The sequence below is a fragment of the Dipteris shenzhenensis genome, chromosome 20 (assembly GCF_047967505.1).
Source record: "Dipteris shenzhenensis isolate YYH24624 ecotype China chromosome 20, Dip_SZ_1.0, whole genome shotgun sequence".
Lineage (NCBI taxonomy): Eukaryota > Viridiplantae > Streptophyta > Polypodiopsida > Gleicheniales > Dipteridaceae > Dipteris > Dipteris shenzhenensis.
Genome location: NC_141615.1, coordinates 6,003,704 through 6,025,982, shown reverse-complemented (window position 1 = coordinate 6,025,982; position 22,279 = coordinate 6,003,704). Strand labels below are relative to the sequence as shown.

General features: G+C 45.5%; 1 protein-coding gene across 1 annotated transcript in view; it reads left to right on the top strand.

The window, feature by feature from the left end:
- The window catches only part of RAP74 (transcription initiation factor IIF subunit alpha RAP74), a 131,621-nt gene extending 111,248 nt beyond the window's left edge, over nt 1-20,373 (top strand). The window contains exons 6-9 of the mRNA XM_087391654.1: nt 1,038-1,184; nt 1,886-2,113; nt 19,851-20,072; nt 20,165-20,373. Of these exons, the coding sequence (XP_087247780.1) occupies nt 1,038-1,184; nt 1,886-2,113; nt 19,851-20,072; nt 20,165-20,254 (687 nt within the window). The 3' untranslated portion in view covers nt 20,255-20,373. The remainder of the gene's footprint in view (nt 1-1,037; nt 1,185-1,885; nt 2,114-19,850; nt 20,073-20,164) is intronic.
- Nucleotides 20,374-22,279: the final 1,906 nt, after the last annotated feature.

Sequence of the window (22,279 nt, the reverse complement as noted above, 5' to 3'; positions counted from 1 at the left end):
AGTGTCCCTAACCCACTTATTAGTCATACATTGGTCTCTGCCATGAATTATGGCAATAATTCCAACACTCCTGTGGGTCTGAGCTAATCCTCCGCTTGTAATGCAATGTGTATGGGCTGGTTATTGCTGCGATAGGGGTTGTGGCCAAGGTCTTCACCTTTGGAAGCTCCATGACGGCCTGTGAATAAGCTGGGGCCCTTTTGCTGTCTCTAACACCCCAAACTGAGCTAGGGGCTCAGCTCAGCCTGGGGTTAGTAGGCTGTGCTGTTGCTGCACCCCTGCCCTCTACATTTCCCACTAACTCTAGCTAAAGGACTACTAAAGTAGCCCTTTTCCCCCCTTCGTTACAAGCTCATCCACTCTTGCATGCAAATATTAGTTTATGGTAATTAGCACTTTCATATACTATAGAGTAATGCATCAAATACTGTGTCGTCCTTATAGATGAAATAATCCTGAATGTACATTCAAAAATAAAATTCTAATGATTATGAAAAAATTTCAAGAGATATCTCTTGAGTTCTTTACATGTCATCAAAATTGACTCAAGGTCACTTACAAATGTGGTATTCAATAATACAAGAACTTACGATCGTGCTAGACAACCATAACTATATTGATCATGGTAACAATGGTTGTAACAGACTGTTTTCTAGGAAGACAAAGGCAGGCAAGCAGCCCCCACTCCCCTCTTTTCCCCTTTTCTCACCTTTCATTGTCGGTGTCTAACGACATATATACTGCCACGTGTCACGTTAAATGACAATCTTAGAATATCTTGTATGTTTTCAAGGTTTAGGGGTTAAGTCATTGTCTTTTAGATCATACATTACCCTTTTATCGGTTGAAGTGTACAAGAAAGCTGCATAACAATGAAAGGATGCACAGATGTATATGACTGTTAGTTTGATTCATGCATTGTATTACTTAAAGCAGTCAATGAACTGCAGGTGTGCTGAAAAAGACAGATATGAGTCAGGCTTTTGTAAACTCTTAAGGTCATTTGTAAATCTGGTCTCTTCTCTTTTGTTCTGCAGGAAGAAGAAGATGAGGAGGAAGGGCAGGAGGGTCGGCAGGAGGAAAAGGGCGGTCTGAGTGAATCAGGGCTAGAGTTAAAGAAGCTACTTGGCAAATCTGCCGGTCTAGATGAATCAGATGATTATTCTGAAGAAGAGGATGAAGATGTATGTGGAAATTTACCTGTTATCTCTTTAGTGTTTCCTCAAATTTCTGTCCTAGGATAAGGTTTTAAGATGATGTAATTGTGTTGATCTTCTGTTTGTGCCTCTTTTCGTTAGTGCTCGTGATGCCAGCAGGTTGCTGATGATATTTGTCTACTTTAGAACTGCCCCACCTAAATTCTGTGGAGTGTAGGAAATCCATCCTCAATGTTACAGTGCTTGAATGGGGGGTGATCACACATCAAATTATTGGCATGAAAAAAGTGGTCTTACAAGTCCCTTGATCACACATCAAATTATTGGCATGAGAAAAGTGGTCTTACAAGTCCCTTTACAAGCCAGAGTTAACTTTGTGATAATTTCTAGGCATATCACTTTGACTAATTATAAAATTTATCATCCTTTTGACTGTGTGTAAGTGTGCCTGCACCTTTGCATGAATGTTCTTAATTTGTTTAAGTTTGATGGAAGAACAGTGGGAACCTTTTGTACACTTCGAAATTGAGCACCTCTTCAACACAGTCGTCTACAGTATTACCCGCACATCTAAGCACAAAATGGAAATCTTAGCTTGCACATAAGTCATTATCTTCTCTTTAAATTCCGATTGATTATGAATATTTGCTCTGATGTTATTTTGGAATTCTATGTATTGCCCACGTTTGTAATGTTGCTATCAATACCCATGTTTGTAACTGTTGCAGGTTGATCTGGACAATGAAGACATCTCCTCCCCTGTTCTTGCTCCAAAACGTAGTCTTGCTCCAAAAGAAGAGCCTATTGACACGACGCCATCAAAACCAATAAATGCAGCAGCTGGACGCCCAGCTCCAGCTTCTGCGACAGCTCCCAAAGGGAAGCGCAAGGCAGGTCCTGATGATGCCAAGGCAAATGGCCCTCCAAGTGCAAAGAAAGTTAAGACCGAGCAAGAGGTATGTGATGCTTTCTTTTCTTCTCTTTTCTTTTGTTGGGGGGGCACATTGGGGGGGGGGGGAAGACAATTTTATGTGATGACATTAAACTGCATATATCCAGATGATTGTGAGCTGTATTGGCATGAGTCATTATAAGCAGGTCCGCTGTACAGACTGAATCCAGTCCTTTTCGTCAGCCTTTCGGTTAAAGCCTGTTTTGCGACCTACCTCTTGCTCTGCCTTTTATAGACATTAATGAATGCTTTCTTTCTTGCTGCTTTCCTGCTGCTGGTTTGACATCCACGTATCCCTTCACGTTGATTGGCCTTCCTCCCTTCTTTTTGTTCTTCCATCTCCTCCTAGGATGCATCGCTGTTTATGCCTCCTCGTCTTCCCCCTTCGTGATGGCTAAGACTTGTGTGACGCTTTGCTACCTGCACACTGTCTCTCTCAACCGATCCTACATTGGTATCAGAGCAGGCATTGCCATCTTTCTCCAGCCCATGTCAGTTATCCCAAGCCTTCCCTTAACTCATTGGAGGCTGATTTCTTGCTGGGCACCTACACGTTACCGTACAATCCATTGTTTCCCAATAGTGCTACGTCTTTGCCATCGAAAGCAAGACTTGCGTGTAACTTGCACGGAGTGAAGGCAAAACTTGCGTGTGACTTGCGCCATAACAACGTGCCTGCTGTCTTCGATGTGGTGTCTTCATGAGGCGCCTTACATGAGACTTTCGCCAACTTTGGTGAATCACCATAATAGTAGAGCAGCTGACTTGCAAGTCTACAACCAGCAGCGTACAACGTGTGACTTGGAGCGTGAAATGGAGCAACGCAAATCTTGAGCGAAGCATTGGAAATTTCAGCAGCGTCACTCTAAGAACGTGCAGATTTTATCATTGGCACATTTGGGCAGATTTGGCCCAAAATTTGGGGCTTTTGTCAGATTTGCCCTCTTCCTGGCTAATTTGCAATTAGATTGTACCTAAACTTGAAATTTGGCTCAATTTCAATCTCAAAATTTGGGGCTTTTCGATTTTGCAAGACATTTGGGGTTTTTTGGTATATTACAGTTAGATTTGCAAGAAATTAAGACAAAAACTTGGGGCTTTTGAGGACTTTTGCTCTCCTTCACTTCCTTTTACTGTTTGAAGTCTAGCCTATTTCTTGAGGCTTATATTTTGGGACAGTTGCATTTTTGCAGTCACTTTGTGGACAGCAAGTCCTAATTTTGTAGTTACAAACCTTGAGGCTAATCTTTTTGGGATTTTGTCTTTCTCTTTTGATTGCAATACATTAGGACAGATTGGAGAACATTCAGTCACATTTGCAGGACATTGAGTCAGATTTCCAGACATTGAGTCTTTTCTGCAAGACATTGAGTCATATTCACATACATTGTTCACATTTGCAAAATTTTAGCAAAATTTGGGGCTTTTCTGCATTTGCCCTCTTTTTGGCCTATTTGCCCTCAATAAATTGCCAGATTTGCTGTTTTTGCAGTGAACATTGTCTGCCACAGTCACATTTGGGTCAGATTTGCATTTGCCCTTTGATTTGGGTCGGAAATTTGCAGATATTTGCTGTCATTTTTGGACAGCCAGCTTTTTGCAGTGATAGCCTTGAGGCTTTTGGGTTTTCAGGTCTCTTTCAAGGTATCACATTTGCTATGGCTGGGAACAATCGAGATCTATTTGGTATTCTTCGTGAAGATGATAAGTTGGATGGCACCAACTATCCGATGTGGTCTTATCTCATGAAACATATTCTTGTTGCAAAGCATTTGTGGAAAATTGTTTCTGGGGTTGATCTGAGGCCAGCCAATGCTACAATGGTTGACTCTACTGTTGGTCCCTCTGCAGGGGATACTCCTCCTGATGCCTCATCTTCTAGCACTCCTGCTACTACTCTTCCAACTCAGGTACAGACAAGATGGGATGCAAGAGATGCAAATGCACATTCATGTATTGCTTTATCATGCAAGAGAATCATTATTCCACACATCCGGTCTTGCAGGACAGCAAAGGATGCTTGGGATAAATTGGCTTCTCTCTATCAGATTCGCAATGAGGCACGTGTTGCATATTTGAGAAGGCAATTACAGGAAGTCAGCATGAATGAAGGTGACTCTATGGATGCATACCTGACAAAGGTCAAGGACCTCATGGAACAACTTGCCAACATTGATGAGGTGGTGCCAAATTCACAGCTTGTCAGTACCACACTGAATGGACTGCCAGATACATATCAACGGTTTGCTACAACCCTTCGATTAGTGGCAATCCATACCACTATTCTTTTGATCAGCTAGTTACTTTGCTTTTGCAAGAAGAGCAAAGTAGAGCTAATAGACAAGCCATTATTCCTGATCATGCATTTGCTTCACAACAGGAAGAGGCAAGGCTTCCAAGCCTATGGGCAAGCCAAAATCTGCGCATACAGCTGCAATTCCTCCCATGCATCTAAAAATACAGCAGATAAGTCAAAGAAGAAAGGATGCAACTATTGTCGCAAGCCTGGACATGACATTTCAGAATGCAGGAAGCGCATTGCTTCAGAGAAAAAGAAACCAGGATTAACAGTTAATGCCTCTCATGCTATTGAATCCCATGAGCCAGAAGATGCTTCACATGCACATGCTCTTCAAGGATGATTGGGCATGGGCTGTCCATTGCTCATTTGATCCCTCCAAAGCCGATGCATTCTTTTCTTTACTGCTAATGATGCTCAGTCCTGGTACTTTGATAGTGGTGCTTCCAAGCATGTCACAGTAAAAGGAATTGGAGATGTGCACCTCGAGGGGGGACTGTCACATGTGCTAATAATGCTTCCTATGCTGTAAAAGGAATTGGAGATGTGCAGCTCACATCCATTTCAAGCCATCCTGTCACTCTGACAAATGTTCTTTTTGTGCCTGGAATTGAAGTCAACTTGATTTCCATATTAGCAATTGCCACTGCAGGTTTCAGAGTGATTTTTGATGGCTACAGATGCCTAGTTTATGATCTTCGTGATGACAATGCCATAGTTCTCATTGGCACTTTGCAAAAGGGGCTTTATCACCTTGATCATCACTCAGCTGCACTTTCTATTGAAGCATTTGCAGCTTGCTAAAACTCATCTTTGGCATGAGAGAATGGGTCATCTTAATTATAGAGCTCTTGCAAAGCTACATTCACAGCAGATAGCAAATGGTGTATCTCAAACTCACACAGTTTCCAAACATGTGTGTGAGGGTTGTCTTTTGGGTAAGATGCATCGGTTTCCTTTTCAAAAGAATTGTCCAAAACTCTCACAAAGGAAATCGCAGCTAGTACACAGTGATGTCTGTGGCCCAATGAGGACAAATGCCATTGGGGGTAACAAATATTTTATGACTCTCATTGATGATTTCACAAGATATTGCTGGGTATATCCTTTAAAAGCCAAATCTGAAGTTTTCTTATGCTTTCAGAGGTGGCTGAATATGGTTGAGAATGAATCAGGATGCAAGCTTGTCACCCTCAACACAGATAGGGGGGGAGAGTATATGTCTAAGGAGTTTGATGCATTTCTGTCTTCACGGGGCATTATTCACTGATGCACTACTCCTTACACTCCTCAGTAGAATCCTGTTTCTGAAAGGAAAAACAGATCCACAATGGAGATGGCCAGATGCATGCTTAAGGCCAAGTCTTTGCCCAATAAATTTTGGCTTGATGTTGTGATGTGTGCCAACTATGTGCTGAATAGATCACCTACACGGGCATTGAAGACTGTTACACCTTATGAAGCATGGAAAGGCAGGAAGCCTTCACTTTCATACATGAGAGTTTTTGGGTCTCTTGCATATGTTCATGTACCATCTCAGCTGAGACATAAGCTTGATGATAAGGCAATCAAATGCATATTTATTGGTTACAGCCAAGAGAGCAGAGGGTATCGGTTATATCAACCAAATACTAGGAAGATTATTGTTAGTAGAGATGTAATCTTTGCTGAACATTCAGCTTCTCCTCTTGTGGACTGCAAAGCTAAGCTAGATGTTGACATGTTTGATGCCTTTGAATCTTGGTTACCTCTGCCATCCTCAGAAGAGGACTTTGACCAGCAACATGAGCCTCCTACAGGCCCTCCACCAAGCAATAATCAGCCACTACCCCATACTGATTTGCAGGTTTCTCTTCCAGCACAAAATGATCCCACTATTCATGATGCAGTCATTGAACAAAGAGCTGTCAATAGACAGCAAAGGCAAGTTCTCAGATGGCTTCTTGATACATTGAGGGACAGCAAACAAGATCAGCCTTTTGCTGCCCGGACAAGATCAGGGAATAGACAGCATGGTCACTTTCTTGAGTTTGCACTCCTTGCTACAGCTTGCAATGAAGAGCCTCTGTGCCATAAAGATGCTTTTGACAGCAAAGAGTGGATGGATGCAATGAGAGCTGAGTTACATTCCATTGCTAAAAATGACGCATGGGAATTAGTAGATCTCCCTCCCGGCAAGCATGCCATTGGAACCCGGTGGGTCTACAAATTAAAAAGGCAGATCGCCACAAAGCCCATCTTGTTGCAAAAGGGTATGCCCAACAACAAGGCATTGACTTTGAGTTGACCTTTGCGCCCACATCAAGGATTACTACCATTAGATGTGTCATTGCCATTGCAGCCCATCATCATTGGCAAGTGCACCAGCTTGACATCAAAACTGCTTTTCTTCATGGGGATCTGCGGGAAGAAGTATATGTCACACAACCTCCTGGCTTTGAGGTTGTTAATTCTGAAAATAAGATATGCTGGCTTAGAAAAGCCCTTTATGGTTTGAAGCAGGCACCCAGGGCATGGTATGCCAAAATTCATGCACACTTACTATCCCTTGGTTTTTAGAATAGCTCCATAGAGCCCACTCTTTATGTCTGTGGGAGTGGATTTGATTTTTTAGTGCTGATTTTATATGTGGATGATATGCTCATCACGGGCCCAGATACTCAACAAATTGCAGCTTTCAAGGCTGATTTGCAGCAGGTTTTTGAAATGTCAAACATGGGATGAGCAGGTCTACACCAGAAGTTACCCTATCAATAAGAGACACCTTACGAGCCTTTCTGTTTCCCTTACCAGCCATTTTTGCAAGTCTATTTAATAAGTATAAAATGTCAAGAAAATGAACACAAAATAAATATTCAAAACATTTTAAATGCATTATAAAATATTATACCCTCAATGAAAGCAAATGGACATATGATGAAAGATCGCAAGGGGGAATGGCGATGGTGCCATTTCCCACAACCTCATAAGAGATGGGAGGACGGAGGGGTAACTTGTAAACATGTAACATAGCATGTTAGGCTAGCACATAGGAGTATGTTTTTAATAGTAGGACTCGCATGCCATTCACATGCATGATGCACTTTATTATATAGTGGCTTAATGTAATTCATATGTGTAGGTTTAAGGAGGGGTATTTAGAATTTAAGGAGGGGAATTATCCCCTTGCAATGGATAAAAGCAATGGGTAGGATGGAATTGGTGCCATTCCCCCAATGAAATGGGAAAAATGGTAGTAGTATCATTCTCCACAACCTCCTATAAGGATGTGGGGAATGGCACTAGTGCCATTCACCCCTTGCAACAATGGGAAGCAAGACGAAGTTGTCCTCCATGTTAAGCTTCATTCTTGCCTTATCCTATGCAATCAGGCCAAGTTGCCCAAGAGACTCCGCGGGTCTTTAGCAACCCAGTATAGCTGCTTATGCTTGGGCACTGATGACGACATAAGTGTTGCTTTGCTTGCTAAGTATGTCTTCCTTTTGTTTTTCATAAAAGTTTTTGTTTACTTCTTTTTTCTTCTCTTTCATTTTCTCTTTTATTTTCTGTGTAGATTTCTAATCTTTAGAACAACAAAAAATCTAAATTTGTATGATTGGACTTATTCTAGTCTTACAAAGGTATATATACAAGTTGTCCTCCATGTTAAGCCTAATAGGAGGTTGTGCAAAATGACAATAGTGCAATTCCTCACATTGCAATGGGGAGAAAGGTACCACTACGATTCTCTAGAACCTCATGGGAGAACGGCACTAGGGCCATTTCATAGAACCTCATAGTAGGCTGTGGGGAATGGCACTGGTAGTAGTAGCTTTTAAGTTGGCTTTGTATTTTGTACTAAGAACTCCCGGCTGCTGGAATAATGCACGTGGCAATCTGTGGGCACCATCTCATAAATAAAGATGTAAAACAGCCTGCCCTAAACCTATAAAAGGCATGGCTCTCTCATTTGTACTCAGCTTCTAATGAAGACACTGAAACTCTACAAAATTGGATTCTGACAAGCAATAGCTCTTGCTCTAGCTGAATCTAATAAGGAATTAACCTCTTTCCTGACCTTGTGTAGCCCCTCACAGGTTCCTGAGTAAGTCCAGGCCCTGACTTACTCACTCTCCCTCATTTCTAGAGACTTTTATGTCCTTTCTTGTGTACTTCCTGCACACCCAAGCAATGCGTTTCCTTTTCCTACATGATGTAATCCTAGTCTATTTTCTGTCCAAAGATATTCTTGATTGTTCTAGACTTGCTAGGCTAGAGCTCTGTATCATCAGCTGGAGCAGTACTTCCAGCCTGTAGTGCACTTGCTGGAGCAGTAAATCCAGCCCAGTTGTGCGTGTTCTGGAGCAGTTGTTCCACCCCGGTGTGCATCCAGTGGTTGAGGTGGTTGAGCCGTCTCGTGGAGCTCTTGAGCAGCTTGTTGTGCAGAGGTTTCCCCCCCAGTGGTTGAGGTGGTTGAGCCGTCTCGTGGAGCTCTTGAGCAGCTTGTTGTGCAGAGGTTTCCCCCCCAGTTGTAGCACTTTTGCCAGAGATCACTTGCACCATCCAGTGGTCGAGGCCATGCAGGTCGTGCCTTGCAGAAATATGCCCACCTCTCGACGATCGTCCGAGATCTTGACATCTCGCGTTCTCATATGGCACATAGGGTGTAGATAATGTTAGAAATGGAAGCACGAATGGAGCTGAAGGAAGGTAAACTGAAATGCAGCAACAACAATGAACTACAGAGCTAGGGTAGTCATAGAGACAAAACCCTAGGATGGAGCCTAACTAGGGTCAATACATGTGTGGCGATCAACTAACCCACAAACTCAACCTCTAACTGAGGTTAGGGAAAAAACCTTAATACAATAAAAATTGTCCCTAACCCTTATTACTTGGCCACTGCCTTCGATTCCCATATACAGTATAGGGGAGAAACTAGATAGATGATCGTAGTCCTTGTTTGCACACAATGGTATGAGGATATGTTTGTGGAAAGAAGCATGCTGATTTGCCAAAAAGACATAAATGGATCTTAGAATGATCGAGTTTATTGCCACTAAACCATTTTTGGAGGCACTATATTGTCGGTTTTCTTACTTTTGCAATACCCAACGCGCGCACACGCGTGCACGCCGTTCACATGCATGAATGCAAAATATAAATTATAAATACATAATAAATACATCATATACACTTTTTTTTTTGGGAAATCATATTTGTTTACATTACAAGAAGTAGTTCCCAAAGTGAGAACTTGCCGTTACAAAACGTCATAAGATTTCAATATTGGACAAGTAGATAGAGGAATCTATCTGACAAGCACTGAGGCAATCATAAACAGATTGCCTTAATGACATCCGGAAATAGGAAAGCTTGGAGAAATTGGAGTCTCCAAAGACTCTATGACACACACACACACACACACACACACACACACATTCACACACATGTATGTATGTATGTAAGTATGTATATGTGTGTGTGTATGGCCACACCCTTGAAGAAAATTCGGGTGTGGGCATTACCTGGGCTGCTGTAACAGCCAGTCGTACTCTTTTTCCAGAGGAGGATATTGTTGGTTTGCTGTCCTCTCTGCAGGCACTGCTGTCACCTCAGGATTGGGGCCTTGACCTTGAGGTGGATATGCAAACTTGATTTGTTTTTTGGCGGCACCCTACAGCCTGGCTGTAAACAGTGGCATTGAACACTTCACTAGCATCATGAATGGACAACTTAAGCCCTGGCTCCATAGGAGTGGAAATGGGCTTGCAATTTCTAAATCTGAAAAGAGTTTTTGAATATATGTGTACCAACAAGCAGCATGACAGAAAAGAACCATAATGAGCAAATTTCTCCCTTCTTTCCAGACATAGAGGGTGCTCTCATGTGGACTATTTTGCATTCCCTGGCTGGTCAAAACAGCATCAATCTTGGCATACCAAGCTCTAGGAGCTTGTTTCAAGCCATACAAGGCTTTCTTCAACGTGCATACCTTATCCTCAATGTCAGGCACCACAAGACCAATGAGCTGAGTAACATAAACTTCTTCATGAAGATCCCCATTTAAGAATGCAGTTTTTGATGATATTTCATCCATGAAGTGCAGCCAATGCAATGGGAAGTAGGGGAAAAGGTCTGATCACAATTATGCCTTTCTTATAAGCATAGCCCTTTGCAACGAGATGGGCTTTGTACCTGTCTATGGAACCATCTAACTTTCGTTTCAGTTTGTACATCCAATTGGCAAATCCACTTGCTCGCTGGAGTCCAACTCCACCTGCATGGCGTGCATCCAATACACATTGTCATGTGCGTCATTGAAACAATTACGTTCATCCATCTCAAGTATCTTGCTGACTCTAGCTATTTCACAATAGTGGGCATCCTTTAGCATCTCTAGTGCCACTCCGTGTACAGCTTGGAAGAGGTGCAAAAAGCTTGCTGTCCTTAAGAGTGCTGAGCAGCCAACAAGGAACTGCTGTCCTTTCTTCCTGCATTGCTATATTTTCATGTGCCATTGCACCTTCAATCTCTTGCTGAGTGACTGGATCAGCCATAGGCTGAAGTGAGGCATCAACCACTGGAGTATCTTGCTGCAAATTCTGATTTTCAATAGGCTTGTCAAGTGCAGCGCGATGGGCAGCAGCCCGTCAAAGCATCGAAGGGACCCTGACTTTTGTCAAAAACAGCAAGGGGCAGATCTGCATTTTCTGCAAAAATAAAAGACCTTGTTGGTCACGGGATCATAAAGCCTATAGCTCTTATACTATAGCCAACAAAAATGCACTTTTCCACCTTATCATCAAGCTTGCTGAGATTAGATTTGGATTCCCTTATCGCCCATTTGCCTACTTTTTTGAATTCCTTCAATTTGGCAAGTTCAATAGCTCTTTGTTTCAACTGGATTGGAGTGAGCTCCTCAAATATCCATATCTTTGTGCCCTTCAACTTGGGGTTTGTGTGAGAATCTTTACCCTTGTTGACTTGTCTCCTTTTAATTGATATTCCCTATGTCATCTTGGTCCCATTTAACTTGTGGTATTTTTAGCTTGAGGCAATTGATTGTGTCTTCTGTGGACTCCCCCTCATGAGACCAGCCGTTTGGCAATAAAATCGATCTATTATTCTCTTTCGCTTCATGCTCTTTCACTTCTACATAGAGGTCAGCTTTGTTCGCTTCTTTGTTGACATCGGCGATCATCTCTTGTTTCATAGACCTTACATTTCTTGAACCATAGAAACAAGATTGCTGTTGGCAAGGATGTATTACATTTATTTCTTTGACAACTTCTTGCTTTCCAAGGATACTATTACATTGATTAGTACCTCTTTGGCAACTTCTTGCATTCATTGCTTTTCGTGTGGTGAACTCGGCTAGCTCCTCTTCCTCCACCCCACTGTGTCCGAGGGCTGACTCAAATGTAGAGAAGTCTGTGATGTGCCGCTGTGCCCAGTCACCCTCTATGTAGTGGTCTGACCATCCCCTGCTACTCTTTGATTTGTTGTAGAAGCGCCTCCCTGTGTTGCCGCATCTCCATCAGATAAAGCTCGATACAAACCCGGTCATGGAAATGCATCAGTCGTGACAAAGGACCGAAGCCACTCCCCTCTAGGTAGAGACAGTGGTAGCGTCCCCGAATCTCATAGTAGGCTAGGCAAACACAAAGAAAATGCTCCTCTGTCTCAACCGCCCCCAGCGTACATAGCGTGTAGACCCGCTGCTCTCTAGGTATACCCGCTGCTCTCCCTACCTCAATCCTCAGCTGATGGGATGAAACCCGCATCTGACGATGGCAATCCTCAGTGCATGAGATACTCCTCTGTCCTCGAGATATTGAGGTCTAATAATGAATCCCTCCTCTGATACTCTCAGGAAGTGGTTGCGATAAAATTGGGTCTTGGTGGGAAGATCCTGGTCCCCCCCCGCGTCCGGGATGTGTGAAGTTGGAAGAGGTCTAACCGTATGATACGGTTGATCTCATCTTGCGGGATCGACTTAGGAGGTGCATCCATGGTGCACTGAAAGGGGGGAAGCCTATCCATCTGGATACCGTGCATGGCAAGCCATGTAGATGTGTCTGCCCCGCTCTTTGCGAGTCTTCTGGATGACTCTAGGGCCAACCTCGAAAGTCTCCAATGGGGTAAGTCCCAGACTCTATGGATGAAAGTCACTATCTGAAAGATGGCATCAACCTGGAGAGGTGTCATGGCGAACTCTGCCTATACTATCTCATCTTACATCGGATCTGGATCCCGTCGTCACATGTAGCCGCTCGAAGCTCCTCCAGTCTGTCCTCGGAAGATTGCACCCCCAGAAAGGTGTTGCATACATGACAGTCGGCCGCACTAGTGTGTCGAAAAGCCAGCCCTTCGTCGGTGGATCTTGGAAGTGCGCCTGGAAACACGACCGCTCTAGTCTAGCCAAAGCACTATGCCCTCGTGTGAGTCGTGCCTGGGCTGCATGTTTCATCATGAAGATGGGTCATGTGAAGACTGCTCTCAAATATGTGTATGACTGCACTATCTCTACTGGTTCACCACGATAGGTGAAAGTAAGTCGGTTAGTCACTGCTCGTGAGGTGTTGAAGATCATGACCTTAGTTTTCCCAAGGTTGATCGTCAGATCTCTCTCTATGCAAAACACCTCTAATGCCTCCAGATCTCTCTACAGCCCCTCCGCTGAAGAGGATATAAGGACTATATCATCAGCATATAACAATATCTGTATGAGGAGATCCCCTAATAATGAGCCCTCGCCACCTAGGCGATCTATGAAAGATGCAATCTCATCAATGTAGAGTCCAAAGAGAGTCAGTGAGAGAGGGCAGCCCTGCTTCACCCCAATGGTGCTCTTGACCCAATCCGATAGACCGCCTGGGGCACAGACCCTGCCTCTGACTGACTCATATAAGCTCATCACACCCCAAATCAGCATCTGTGGGATCTGCATCTCCTGTAGTCTCTTGATCATGCGGAATCGTGGAACAGTGTCGAAGGCTTTTCGAAAGTCTACAAAGCATGTGTAGACTCTCTTATGTATGGACCTCGCCTCCTCAATGATAGCCCTGAGAATGAAGATGTGGTCTAGAGTAGAGTGCTGCCTCCTGAATCCTGCCTACCCTAGTGCTCGCTGCCCTCGTGCCTCTGTATGACTGCTGATCTCTCTCTCTCTCATACCGATCCATAGATCTTGGCCAGTGTGTTAGTTCCCGATGTCCATGAGGTCTCCTGCTTTGTGTATCGGTACGATAGTAGTGGTGCTCCATGCTGGTGGGAAGCCGTGACAAATTGCAAGGTTAAACATATGTGCAAGGATCGGTGCTAGGACCTCCTGCCCATGTGCGAAGTGCTCTGTCCGAAGGCCTTCGCGATCCTATGCTTTTCGGTTGTGGAGCCGGCGAAGTGCAGCCTGCACATTTTGCGTAGTGAATAGATGACAGGTAGTGGGCCTGGGCATAGAGGACATGTCTGCCGGTGTCTGCCTCGGGACATCATATAAGGAGCATGCATAAGTGTGCCACACGCCCCCTATGAACAAAGTCCCAAATGTACCTTGTCACCATGGGCAGCCCTCTCTCTGGGCTCTCATGTGTCTTAGTGTAGAAGATGATGTCTCTGCCTGTGTATGTCTTCGAGAAGCCACCTGGGTTGGACCAAAGGGTACCATTGCAGCTCCATACAGCCATACTCAGCTTGTTTTGTGCACTCCCCTCCTGACTCTGACACCGTCATAGTTCCCCCTCTTCCTTCTCCCCTTCTCCCTTATCACTTCTATCAGCTCTTTCTCGAATAGTCACTTTGCCATCCCTGTAGGCAGCCCATTTCCCTGCTTTCCTTGCTGTCATTACCCTTGTCATGCCTTCCCTTCTATGCTCCTGATGTAGAAGGGTGAGGTCATCATCCAAGTAGATTTTGGTCCCCTTAAGGGATGCTCGCATGCTCATGAGGTTAGACCTATCGATTGCAGTTCGGAATTTCAGCACTAATGGTCTTGTTGGTATCTATGTCTTCCCTACCCTCCAAGCTGCCTCACATGTAAGGTTGACTCCCAGCTTGGCAAATATGGCTTGAGCATCTGCCATTGGGGTATCTCCCACTGCGAAACCTCTAACCAGGACATTCATTGCTTTACCGGCCCGTCTTCTCTCTCTCTCTCTCTCTCTCTCTCTCTCTCTCTCTCTCTCTCTCTCTCTCTCTCTCTCTCTCTTTCATCTCGTTATTTTTGTGGCTGACTATGCAACATCCCTCCCGCTACCCCTCTCGCTACCTCTGCTACCCCCTCCCGCTAACTCTGCTACCCCCTATGCTACCCCCTCCGCTACCCCTCGCTAACCCCCTCCGCTACCCCCACTACCTCTGCTACCCCTCGCTACCCCCTCGCTAACCCCCTCCGCTACCCCCGCTACCCCCTCGCTACCCCCTCTGCTACCCCTCGCTACCCCCTCTGCTACCTCCCGCTACCCCTCGCTACCCCCTCTGCTACCCCTCCGCTACCCCCCGCGCTACCCCTCTCTACCCCCCCACTACCCCCTCCGCTACCCCCGCTACCCCCTCGCTACCCCTCTGCCACCCCCCCGCTCCCCCCCCCCTCCCGTTTTTTTTGAATTAAAAAAACCCCGCTCTCAGCTCCGACATTAAAAAAAAGAAAAAAAAACAGCTTCGACCTCCTGCAATTCCTTCTTTGCCCACTGTTGTTTCCCCCATAATGAAGGAACAGGGGGATGAGGAAAGGAGACTAGGCGGGAGACCCTTCGATCCAAATCTACATACGCGTGGAGATGGGGAAGGGGAAGGCGAAAACACAAAAGCAACTCAGTCTGGAGGACTTCAACAAACGCAGCAACCGGAGTGGTTTGACAGTGGACAGCACCGCGGCCCAAAAGAAAGGGGCCCACCCAAAGCCCATGCCGCTCACCACATCCTCGACCTCTATGGTTACCACTACTATTTCACCACCATCATCCGCCTCATCATCTACGCCACCTCTCTCCTCCCCCTCTCCTGCATCATCATCACAGGTCTCCGCTCCAGTAGCCTCACCACTAGCCCCACTAGCCACGGCTCCACAGTACTTTTCCCCCCATATCACCTCTACCCCTCAGTCAGCCACCCTTCATCACCTCGTCCGGCCTCGCTACTCCTACATATCACTCCCTCGCCCAGATCATGCTATCCCCACCCTCAGTACAACCTCAGTAGCCCACCTTCATTCCAACCCCTCTCGAGATTGAGTTCCCACCTGGACCAGGACATCTTAGGCCCCCGCCAGATGCTTGGGACTCCCTATTGGCTGAGATACACAGCATTTGGGCCCGTCAGGCAGAGCTGACACATTACACCCAAGAGCAGGCCTGATACACCCAGGAGCAGGCTCGCATTATACACGAGTAGGGCACCCTTATCTAGGGACTCAGACGCGACATCACACAGCTTCGAGAGGAGCTTGGGACCCTCAAAGCAGCGCATGGAGGGACCCCAGTCACAGAGATGGAGGCACAGATAGCCACGATACAGTCGGCTATAGCAGAGACAACTAGATGGGTGGACGTGGCGAAACGGGAGCCCGCAAAGGCAACCGTTTCAGCCGCCATAGAGGAGTAGCAGCAGAGGGCTTCGAAGGCCCTCAACATCTGGATACGAGGGATCACGCGAGACAGCACCAGCACCACTACAACGCCCGTGGAGGAGGCGATCACCTTTGTGACCACCACCATGGGGGTCCCCAACCATGGCATAGAGGGAGCATGGCGTGCTAGGAGAGATCCTAACCGAGAGCAGCCCCTAGTCATTCGCTTTAGAGATTCACATGCTCGACTAGCGACACTCCGACGCCGAGCCTCTCTACAAGAGCATCCCCCCCTGTCCATGGACGAGGATTTGACACCACTACAGATTGAGGAGGGACAAGTTCTTCTGCAGCAGCGGGATGTTGCTCGCAAGGAGGGGAAATGGGTCGTGGTCCAAGATGGTAGGTTGTTGACTGGCACCCGTCGGGCTCCCACCCGTACCTCCTAGATGTAGCATTTGCTTCCAAGGCATCCATTTCTTCATCCATGGCTTTCTCCCATTTTTCTTTTCCCATGGCTTGCTATCTTTTACACGGAGACACACCAGAGCCCAGAGCGTCCACTACCGATAGTCAGTGGCTACACATGGGAGTCCAGCCTCCAGGGATGAGACGAGGGATACAGGAGGAGTCCGAGGATCAGGCGGGGTCGTAGTATTGTACAGGTCTTCCCTCGTTGGAGCCATCTCCATTGAGAGGAAGGACGCACACTCCCGATTCATGTGGATCCGGATCCGACGCACAGACACCCGTTACCTTTTCATGGCATGCTACTTCCCACTAGACACATCCCACTTCGCCAGAGTGGCACGAGAGGAGGGTGAGACATCGCCATATGCACCCTTACATAAGGATATCCCAAACCTTTCAGCCCACGGGGAGGTTCTCCTCGTTGGGGACTTCAACGCCAGGACGAGCACGCGCGAGGCATCACTCCTAGACTTCCGAGACGACTCTATCATGCTACCAGACATGGACCTAGACGGAGCAAGTATGACCAGGACCTCATCGGACCGACACGGGCCTGTTACACCATATGGACACGTGCTCCTTGATCTGGGAAGGATGCATGATCTCATCATCTACAACGGGCTCAACCTATGGCCCTCAGGTGGTTTTACTTGCTTCCCACACGGGGGGGGGGGGGCACTAGTGTAGTAGATTACATCATCTGTTGCTGAGAAGACTTGCTTGAATTCGACCCAAGTGGTAGGTGCTCTGCCTTGCAAGAGGAGGTTTGTCCACCATTGGAGCGCATTGCCCTTCAAAAAGGTGGCTGCCTTTCGGACTTTGGAGGATTCTGTGAAGTGTCTACCTGAGTAGGCAGCATCAAACTGTTGCACGAATGTCAAAGCCTTCAATCTGTCCTGCATCCCATTGAAAGTCTCAAACTTGACAGTTGCCCCTCCCTCCTTGTAATCTTTCAATTTGCCTGTAGGGTGAGATTGTGGGGCCTGTAAAAACAGTGGGGGCATCACTGCTCCCGCATTCTGAGCCATTCCAACCGTACCCATGGTAAGGTTTGGCATTCCAGGTCCCACTCCTTGCATCTGTGGCATATTCCAAGTATTTCCCATTGTCCCAGGCATTCCTGTCTGCATCCCAAAGTTTGAGTACATCACATTGGCATTTGCAAGGGGCATTCCAGCCATCATAGGTTGCTGGAAATTCTGTGTTCCCGGCTGCGTGCTGCCCATAAGGCTACCTGGCATTCCGGGTGCCTCTGCGGATGGTGCCACCATTGCCTGAAAAACTGATCCCCCTCCAAAATATCCTGGATGCATCGTGGGCTGAGGAAGGGCTTGCTGTCCCTGATTGACTGAATGGAAGTTATTGGTATTACCCGCTTCAGGGGTGATCGAGGGCATCTCTGATGGTTGTCCACCGAAAGAAACATGCCCAGGGGTCTTCTTATGTTTCTTCTGAAATGACTTTTTGCTTCCAGGGGAAGCAACCATAGGGGGAGGAGCTTGCATAATCTCCGTGATAGCATGTTGCAACTGCGATAGGGATCCCGCTACACTTTGCATTCGTAGCTGAAAAAGTGCTTTGGGATCAAGCTCCTCTGCCTCATCTACCTCATCCTGTGAGTCCTTCGTGGCATGCTTAGGAGAGACTGGATGAGCCCCACTGTCTTGCTGGTCATCACCCCCGCTGGTACTGTGCCTCTCTTCAAAGCTCTCTGATGCTCTGTCTTCGTCCTGCCCCTCCTGCTTTGAAATGGTCAATGACCTCTCACGGTGTGACATGCTCGCTAAGATTGATGGCTATAGCAACAATTGCCGTACACGTCTGTATGGATTCCGTACAGTCCGTACGAAAATTTTCAGAAAGTTCAAAAAATGACTTTTGGCACTTCCTAGTACTAACCTTGGAACAGTCAAAACAGAGTTAAAATGGCTTAAAACGGCTGAAAACAGGGTTGAAACAGCTCAAACATCTCAAAAACTGCACAAGAACAACTGAAAACGTCCAACACCTTTGGGAGAGTGAGGGGAGAGAGATGGAAGGTGGGGGAAGGGCATGCATACACATGCATGACAAATGGCATCTCCTCCTTGCCATTTGCCCCTTCATTAAAGTCTTAACCCCCATACCAAGGATAATGTTGGTTGTCCTTGGGCCCAACTTTTAGACCTCTCTTTTAAAGCCTTCGCCTTGCCCCTAGGACCTAGTGGTGCACCTAGACTTTGCCCTTAGGAACTTCTAGGAAGTGTGCACTTCCTCTAGCCAGTCCCTCACGGCCAAACCATTACAACACTTAACCATGGTTAACCTTGGGTTAAGCATAGGTTGAGTTACGAAGGTACTTTACATCACTTTTCATGTCCTCGTGACACCACGTCGTCTCCATCCATTGATCCACTCGACTCTCATATTATCTAGCTCCTCCTCCTCCACTCCACTGTCTTGGGGCTGACTCAAATGCGTAGAAATCTGTGACATGTCGATGTGCTCGACCTATCTTTGTCTCCTGAGGTATTGTCACCTCCTATTGTGTGCTAAGGGTCTCTCTGTTTCACCGCATCTCAGTCAAATAGAGACCAATAAAAACCTGGTCGTGAAAGTGGACCTCAGGAGTGGCCCAAAACCGTGCCTTTCCTGAAAGGGACAGTGGTATCGTCCGCGGATCTCATAATAAACAAGGCAGGTACTTAGAAATGTTCCTCTGTCTCCACCTCCTCTAGTGTGTAGAGTCTGCAGATCCATTGCTCTCTAGGTGTGCCTGCAACTCTCCCTGCCTCGATCCTCAATTATTGGGATGAGACCCCCATTTGTCCAATGGCTATCCTCAGTGCATGCGCGACTCGTCTGTCCTCCAGGTATTGAGTTTTGATAATCTCTCCATCCTCAGATACTCTCAAAAAGTGGTTGTGATAGAATTGGATCTTGGTGGGGAACTCTCGGTCCCCCTCCCCCCCCCAAAGTATCTGATGTATGTAGAGCTAGAGCAGACCCAACCATATATGGGGGGGGGAAGGAGAGAGAGAGAGAGAGAGAGAGAGAGAGAGAGGTGGATTGGTCAAGGCTGCTCAAATGGGTCAGAAGGAAATGGGGGAGGATAGGAAAGGCAAGCCACAAAGGAGGTTCATACGAGTGTGGGGGAAGGTAAAAGTTGGAGAGGTTCCTAGACACACAATGAACCTGGGTGTCGGGAGAGTGTGTGATGAAGGGAGGCATAGGGGTTCCTGCAGCAAAAATTATGGAGAAGCAAGCAGGCAAAAGTCAGTGAAGGGGAGGTGAAGCTCATCATACAAATTCAAGTGATGGATTGGGATATTCTTTTCTTGGGAGTGAAAAATAATTTAGTATATCGTGAGTTATTGGATGTGCGTGTCTTACATGACTACAAATTGTGTGTTAGTCTGCTTTCATTCATATGACATTTTGCAGGATATCAAGAGCCCTATCATGGGGAAGAAGGAATCTGCAACATCATCATCGAAGGTGGTTGCTTCACCAGCTAAGGTTGTAGCTTCTCCTCAAGGGAAAGCCATTGCTCAGTCTAATGGACCTGTAACTGAAGATGAAGTGAAGGCTGTACTCAAGCAAATGGGCCCTGCCAACAGTCATGACCTTGTGAACAAATTCAAAAGTCGGCTCATGACGGCTGAGGTTTGTTGGAGATGTCAACGTTGGGTTCATGGTCTGTCAGCTCCTTGTTTCCTTGCCTGTTACAGCTTTAACTAGATTATTTTGTTTTGCAGGACAAAGCTGCTTTTGCTGCTGTAGTGAAGAAAATCTCTCGTATTCACAAGACAAGCTCAGGGAATTTTATTGTCTTACGTGAGAAGTAGAGTCCTTCTGTGATTAATAGTTTCTGTTATAGGGCCTCTAAGCAAGGGTGCTGAAACTTGCTATCTTTTCAGTAAGTTTTAACCTCTCTTAGGAGATCACTGCAGTAGAGAAGGGATGTCATACCAGTTTTAACCTCTCTTAGGAGATCACTGCAGTAGAGAAGGGATGTCATACCTGAACTGCTACTGTAGTATATCCTGTAAATTGATAGTGCAAAGCATACTGTGTTATTTGGGTTATGTAAAAATTTTGGTGTTAATTGTAAATGCAGGTTTGATCAAGGAGTGAAATCATGGCCACCTTTTTCTTTTTGTTTCTCTCTTAAGCAGTTTAATGTTTTCTTCTTTCATCGTGTCAACTCTTTTTAACTGAATTTACTTTTCATTGCCAAAGTTTGTAGTTTTTTGTTGCAAAACTTGCCAATAAACGGAACTTATAACTTAACGTATTTGCATTAAAAAGTACAATGTAAATGTCTAGCAGAGAAATTGGTTTTTCAACTTAACATAGCTTGGATGGCTGTTGGTTGCCCAGGGTGAGACAGTTATGGGAGTTGGTGAGATGTTGGAGCCCTCTTTTTGCCATATTGGGAAGGTGAATGGGTCCTCTTTCTTGCCTTGCATGAGATCCCTCATCCCTTCATGAATTTACAATCTTTATCTTGAAGTGAAATTTCTCTATACATGGTGCCTTTTCCTTGGTTGAACCACAGTTCGTGTTCTTGTAGTCCTCTGCACAAGAAGCACATGTTCTCCCCTCCCCTTCCAACTTCCTTATGTTTGCAAACACCTTCCGTTTCATCAGAATGGCTATGGAACGCCCTTCAATCTGCTTGGGTTGTCAAAGCTATCTCTCACCCCCCTTAACCACCAGCTCCTCTTTCAACATTGTTGAGAAAGATGAAGGCGGGGCAGAAGCCCTTGTTTTGACATACTAATCGTCAACTCTAGCCACGTGACTCTAGTGCAACCCAAACACCTATAGAGGATATACAGAACAATAGAGTCGCTTTAACATATGTCACCACACAATGATGGAGATTGAAGCTAATAACTCCAATGAACAGGTTGGTAGCACTATGGTAACTCCAATAACCGCTAGTTTGAGTCTTGGTCCATCAACAAAATAGTTTTTGTTGATGTTAGAGTTTTTGTTTCCAACACTCTTTCCACCACCATGCTGTATAAAGACACATGACATTCTCTAACTATGATACAAGAGATAATGTATTGCTTGTAGTAGGTCAGGGCAAAACAAAAAGGAGCAACAAAATTCCAAAATAGGTTGTAGCAATAGAGGGATAATGAAAAGATGCACCAAGATACCTCAAACACAATCTAAGCTAAGTTATATTCCATCTATTCTCTTTAATAGAGTGGACATATGATATACTCAAACTATGATCTTGCATGGTGTTCAATTTTAATGGACTAGAACACCCTTTGAAGGTTATTTGGTGTTCTTGCACCCATATGTGAAATAAGGTTGTCTCTCTAATGGCACAAGAATAGGTCTTTGCAATTGAAAGGAATTCAAAAATGTATTAATTAGTGAAAAAGGTAGGACGGGAGGGTCGAAAGGCAAGGGGAGGGTAATGAGGACATTCCTCTTTATGCGGAAAGGAACCCCCTCCCTCTTATTTACGAGGATGAGAATTCATAACCCTTATTCTATACTTGTTTTACAATATCTTTGTGTAGCCTAAGGGTGAGTTGTGAGTGACTATTAGAGTTTTGAGTTCAAGTCCCCCCTTTACATTGGGGTACTCCATATTAACACAGACACGGCTTCACAAGTTTCACAAAAGAACAAAATTACTTGGTAATTAGAAAAGTGTGTTTTGGTAGAAAAGAAGCTTGAAGATGAAACTAAAGTCCAAAGAGAGCTAGTTCGAAGCAACCTTTCCTAAATGTTGTTTCCAACGCTTCGGAATAACAGATCAGAACAACAAAATACAAGCAAATTGAAGATAGCCACGTGTTGCACGTCCTTATAGCAAATCACAAGTGCATTCCAGCTAAGAA